The following is a 6,456-nucleotide window of genomic DNA, read 5'->3' as shown; positions in this document are numbered from 1 at the left end:
GCCGAGCCTGGGATTCTGTGTTCTGTTGTGCACATCTTCTCTCCCATGACTGGTAACGAGTTGTGTGAGGAAACATTCTCCCTATGGTTTAGCTCTGCTCCACAGGGTAGTTGTTTTTTCTTGGCTGCAACTAAACAGACTTTCCCTGAGTATGTTTTCTCATACAGATTACAAATCTTAAGCTAAGTTTTTTTTCACTCATAATTTATCTCCCTCGTCATCACTCACCCCCAGGTGTAAAAGTTAAGATGTATTCTATACGCTGTGACTTACTATCCTTACAAGTCTTATAGGGCCAGTTACAAGAAGTTATGCAATATGCCAGGAGTTGGACAACTTTTTTGGTAAAGCACAAGCTAGTATGTATTTCCAGTTTGTGGGTCAATCTGTAGCAATTAGCCAACTCTGCCATGACAATGCAAAAGTAGCTACAGACAATAGGAAAATGAGTAAGAATGGCTGTGATCCGGTGTGATTTTATTTACCAAAATATGCAGCCGGGTGGATTTGGCCCTACAGCTGGATGTAGTTTGTCAACCTTGCATGAGAAACTGCGTGACTTTAGGTATCTCATCCATCTTGTCTGTCATCACAAATTGGTCTCTTAGGCCCGGTGCCTATAGCACAGTGGTTATGGTGTCAGCCATACACCAAGGCTGGCAGGTTTGAACCCAGCCAGGCCAGCTAAATAACAATGACAACTGCAACAAAAGCCAGGCATTGTGGCAGGCACCTGTAGTCCCAACTACTTGGGAGGCTGAGGCAAGAGAACCGCTTAAGCCCAAGAGTTTGAGGTTGCCACGAGCTGTGATGCCATGACACTCTACCCAGGGTGACAAAGGGAGACTCTGTCTCAAAAGAAAAAAAATTGGTCTCTCTTAACAAGCATAGTATAGAGTAAATTTGCAAACTATTCTCCCTTTTCCCAAGTGATTTAAAGTGTGGCTGTTACTCTTACGTGACAGTGCTGCAAACCTGACACATTTTTGCTATTTTGCTATGCAGAAAAATCGGAATACATCTGGACATTCTAGGTACATGCTTACAGCCCAGCAGCTTAAATGACAATTCTGGCATGGACAGCAAGGGAAGGGTTTTGAAGAGAAATGCTTTTGTTAAGGAGCAGGAAGTATTTGCTATTCACTTACAAAAATATGTGAATAAGTTTTGATGGTTTTGGTTACTTTAAAAAATCCAATAAATCTTTTGGGTCTCTGCAGTGATCACTCTAACCTACTCAAATTTGTATAGAAGCCATTAAAGACAAAATGCAAAGTACTTTAAACTGTATTATCAGCATTACTCATTTCCAGTAATGATTTATATTTAAATCCATGATGAAAACAAGTTAACCCAGTGACAACAGAAATCATGTTGATGAAGGAAGAATAAAGACTATGGTCTTGAGACTTTTTGGAGACAGAGTCTTAATTTGTCACTCTTGGTAGAGTGCTGTGACATCACAGCTCACAGAAACCTCAAACTCCTGGGCTTAAGCAATTCTCTTGCCTCAGCCTCCCAAGTAACTGGGATTACAGGCCCCTGCCATAATGCCTGGGTATTTTTTTTTTTTTAGAGACAAGGTCTCACTTTGGTTCAGGTTAGTCTCGAACCTGTGAGCTCAGCCAATCCACCCACCTTGGCCTCCCAAGTGCTGGGATTACAGGTGTGAGCCACTGTGTCTGGCTCTTCAGACTGTCATTTAAGGGTTTTTTGGTAGATTGTTTTCCCCCATTGCTATATGTCCAGATTTCTAGTAAAGGCCCAAAGAAAATTTTTTGATACAGATTTCGCCATTTTTTTTCTTTTAGAGACAGTCTCACTTGATTGCCCTTGGTAGAGTGCTGTGGCATCACAGCTCACAGCAAGCTCTAGCTCTTGGGCTTAGGCAATTCTCTTGCCTCAGCCTCCCAAGTAGCTGGGACTACAGGTGCCTGCCACAATGCTTGGCTATTTTTTGTTGCAGTTTGGCTGGGGCTGGGTTTGAACCTGCTACCCTCGGTATATGGGGCTGGTGCCCTACTCACTGAGCCACATGCACCACCCCAGATTTTGCCATTTTAAACATTAATTTCCATTGTGATCAGCTCCTTTATTTATGAGGTAGGGTAATCATTACTATCTGATAAGGTTGACAATTCTTTCTTTTTACTTTTATATGAAAATGTTAAACACCTTTATTTATTAGGGAAATGCAAACTAAACCCAGGAGGTAATATTACAGTTATTAGAATGGATATGACAAGGATATGGGAAAATCCAGAACATTCCTCCATTAGGATAGCCACTGTGGAGAACAGCTGTGCAGTTTCTGAGCAAGTTAAGCATACACTTGCTGAGTAATCCCACTCCTGTGTGTTTATTCCAGGAAAATGAAATCTTATGTTAACCCAACAAGCTGTAAGTGTTTACAACAGCATTATTCACAATTGCCCAAAACTTCCTAAATTAAGTCTGGTAAAATATTTGAAAATTAGTCAGTGTCATCTACTATATTAACAGACTAAGCAAGAAAAGCTATGTGAACTAAATATCCCTTAGTAAGGGAATGGATAAACATGCTATGGTATATCTGGGGTTTTTGTTTTTTTTTTTTTTTTTTGCTATGATATATCTGAACAATGGACTAGGACTTATAATAAAAGGAACAAACATTGATATATGAAATCACTTGGATGACTCTGAAATGTGCTATATTAAACACAGGAAGTCAATCTCAAATTGTACATATTTATGATTCCATTTCTGTGACATTCTGGAAAGGTAAAGCTGAAGGGATACTGAACAGATCAGTGATTGCTGATCTTCAGTGAGTATGAGGAGAAAGTTTCACTGCAAAGGGAGAGCATGGGGGAATTCTCGGATATAGAATTTGTTCTGTATCCTCTTAGTGGTGGTTAAAAGAATCTATGCATGTGTTAAAACCCATAGTACTGTACTCACAGGCACATGAATTTTATTGTATATAAATTTAAAAGTAAATTTTACTTAAAAAATTTTTTTTGAAGGCAGAGTCTTGCTCTGTTGTCCTGGTTAGAGTGTAGTGGCATTGTCATAGCTCACTGAAGGCTAGCAATTCTTAAACCAATATAATGTAGATGCTATATATCCTTTGGAAGGGGTCCTTGAATACATGATGATGATGATTCTACCACCTAGACCCTTACTGAGTGTGCCAGGCACTGATCTAAATACTTGAAATGTATTAACCCATAAATCGGCACATTTGTGGAAGAAGAGAAGGGTTAAGGAAAATGACTATGATCACCCAGAAAGTAAGAGCTGAAGCCAGGTTTGAACTCAGGCACTGAGTTCAGGTACTTACCTTTCCAAATATCATGCTAAGCTGCCTGGTGCCTGTCTTGTTTAGACAAAGAATCAGCTGTTGAACTTGAGGTTATGTGGCCCACCTCTCCTTAAAATCCTAATTTTCTCAAAAATGATTTCCTTGTTAAGTAAGACTTGTTTTAAATGCTTCCAATTTTGTAAGAGTTGAAATGCTTAATATGTTGAAATAGTTCCAAATGCTAAAAATTGCTTGATACATTTTATTGTAGATTTCATTTCAAATTGAACTACTAATTATAAATGACACAATTTTACAGTGATAAGTATGTTGACAGTTACATGTTTAACCTTTGTACATAAATCTAGTTTGAAAAAAGTAATAGTACATATTTATCCCAATCTTTAAAAAATTTTTACAAAACAAAAGGATAAAGGTACTGAAATTAGATTTCCTGGGCAATACTAGAAATCTCTATGGCTAAAAAATGGTCACAAAGAGGGAAGAAACTACAAAATCAGACTGTCAGAATGCAAGACAGGAGGATCGCCCGGGCTGTCCTCACACATGATTTCTACAAGAAGGCTGATGCTCTCTTCCATATTTTAGTCTCTTACACTTGCTCTTTAATCTATCACATCCTGATACTCTAGCAAATAATAAAATACTTCTCCTCCTCAGAGAGAAATCTATGATAAAATGCATACTACCTTGTATTACTAGTTTAATAAAACATTAACCAAATACCCAATAAATTACTGTATTTAAAATTTATAGTAAGAAACTTATTAAAAACAAAAGATAATCTCTGTTTCAAATAGAGGACCATTTAAATTCTTTTCAGTATAGCTAAGCTGAAACTCAGGGTTACATTTGGTAAAAGCAGTCTGAGCAGACTTCTAGGAATATGATGTGTTGTTAGGCCAGTGGGATCAGGTGGTTCCCTCCTTAGGTGGAGGACATTAGATTTCCACCATGCCTCTCTTACTGAGGACTCATTCAGAAAGGATTCATCATCAGTCTGCTCACATAAAGCTTGCTCCCTCCTACTGGCCCATTCTACCTACACTAAAAACTGCAAAGTAGTTGTGCTTTTATGCCTTTTTTTTTTTTTTTTACTGGAGACCATAAGTTTGAGTTGAATTGTTCAATGTGAGGGTCACAATGAGAGACCGTGGATCTTTCTTATTCTTGTGAACTGTGATCTTCCCTTTCAAGACTTCACCTGTAAAAGAAAACAAGAAAATGTGTTTAGGAATTCAAAGAATATAATCCAGCAGAAAATTATGTATATCTAGCACTTTCTTTTTTTTTTGTTGTGACATGTCACTACCTTTTTTTAACTTTTAAGTTAATACTTTTTAAGCTAATAGTTTTCAGTTTTATGTTTAATTTCTGAATGAAGCAAGAACTACCTATATGCCATAGGTGTCAAATCCTTGAGACTGGTGAACAAATCCAGTGGTCACACAGATTTGAGGGCATTGTTTTATTACACATCAGAAAATTAAGAAATTATAGTATGTTCTATAGTACATCTAGAAAAACATCAAGATATGGTCCCTGCCCTTAAAGAGTCATGGCCAAGGATAAAGAGAAAAAGCTTTACCAACAATTACACACTAGGCAAGTGTTTTAAAGTGTGAGCAGGTGAGAATTGGGGATGGCTGGGAGGCAGTAAAAGGCAAGTTTATAAGAACGAATGAATGAGCCAGGGCTAAAGAGATGGTGTACATGTGATGGTATTTAAGGGAGAGAAAACATGTACAGAGACCCTTTAGAAATGAGATTCTGAGGAACTAAAAACTGCAGCCAGGAAAACTTAGAGGCACAGGATAAGACCGCTGGCTTTTAAAGTGCTGACATTGAAAATGGTAAAGAGAACTTACACAGATGAAACAACAGATACAAAAACATCACATTATCTGTTTGAAGGCAAATGCTGATTTCCTGAAGATTTATTCTGTATATTGGAAATTTATTTATTCTAATATATAATTATCTATGTACTTTTCTGATTATAAATACTTAGTATTTTTTCATTTCATTTATTTATTTATTTTTGAGACAGTCTCATTTTGTCGCCCTAGGTAGGGTGCTATGGCATCACAGCTCACAGCAGCCTCAAACTCTTGGACTCAAGCAATTCTCTTGCCTCAACTTCCCAAGTAGCTGCGACGACAGGCTCCTGTCACAACACCGGGCTTTTTTGTTTTGTTTTAGAGAGAGGAGGTCTTGCTCTTGCTCAGGCTGGTCTCGAACTCCTGAGCTCAGGCAATCCATCCACCATGGCCTCCCAGAGTGCTAGGATTACAGGAGTGAGCTACCATGCCTGGCCTTCTTCATTTATTTAAAGGGGTCATTTAAAAAAATAACAATTTAAGAAATTGCTAAGTTGTAACTGATCACCATTCTTTGCTTTAATTAATAGTAAGATCACACCAAATAGCATGAGGAATAGCTTCACAACCTGGATGGACACAATTAGATGCCATATAAAATAATGATTGAAGAATCTATATAAAGCTACCCAAAGACTGACTCAGTATAATATTTTTAAAAGAAATGACAAAATCCCCTACATTCGAGGAAGATGACTTGAATGCTTTTTAATATGATAGTGAAATAAAACAAGACATAACAAAACTCCCTAACAGTTGTATGGTTTCAGAAAATTCAGATTATAATGATTCTATTACTGATATATTTTATACATCTTTGCATAAAGGATCAGACTTGTTAAAAGAATAACGAAATAATATGGCCCAAAGTGCATTTCATTCAGTAAAAACTAACAATGACTCTGTGCACAGGTGTGTACGTTAATATGCACATGTGGTTTTACCTTTTATAGATGATCTTCTATATAGAAAGCTAATCCTCTAAATAAAACTACCTCATATGCGCTGCTCATCAATAGTTATGCAACAAAGATTACCACATAGTTCTTCAAACTTTAGAGTTTAGGATAATCACTAGATAATAATTTATATAATATTTATTTGACACTTATTTTGTGATAGGCTCTATTCTAAGGCCTTACATGAATTATCTCAACGATCACAAGATATCAGTATAAGCGAAGTTCATTTTCCTTACTTTACAGATGAGGTTTAGAAAAGGTAAGTAATGGCTTGGCGCCTGTGGCTCAAGTGGCTGGGGCGCCGGCC

At 37.3% G+C, this 6,456-nt stretch overlaps 1 protein-coding gene across 1 annotated transcript in view; it reads right to left on the bottom strand.

The window, feature by feature from the left end:
- Positions 1 to 4,387: 4,387 nt before the first annotated feature.
- Positions 4,388 to 6,456, bottom strand: part of PRMT3 (protein arginine methyltransferase 3) — a 115,919-nt gene continuing 113,850 nt past the window's right edge. Inside the window, exon 16 of the mRNA XM_003781176.3 lies at positions 4,388 to 4,511. Within this exon, the coding sequence (XP_003781224.1) occupies positions 4,402 to 4,511 (110 nt within the window). The 3' untranslated portion in view covers positions 4,388 to 4,401. The remainder of the gene's footprint in view (positions 4,512 to 6,456) is intronic.

Source organism: Otolemur garnettii, unplaced genomic scaffold (assembly GCF_000181295.1).
Source record: "Otolemur garnettii isolate 467f Iridium unplaced genomic scaffold, OtoGar3 scaffold00001, whole genome shotgun sequence".
Classification (NCBI taxonomy): domain Eukaryota; kingdom Metazoa; phylum Chordata; class Mammalia; order Primates; family Galagidae; genus Otolemur; species Otolemur garnettii.
Note: the sequence above shows the minus strand (reverse complement) of the source record. Positions and strands in the feature narration are given on the sequence as shown.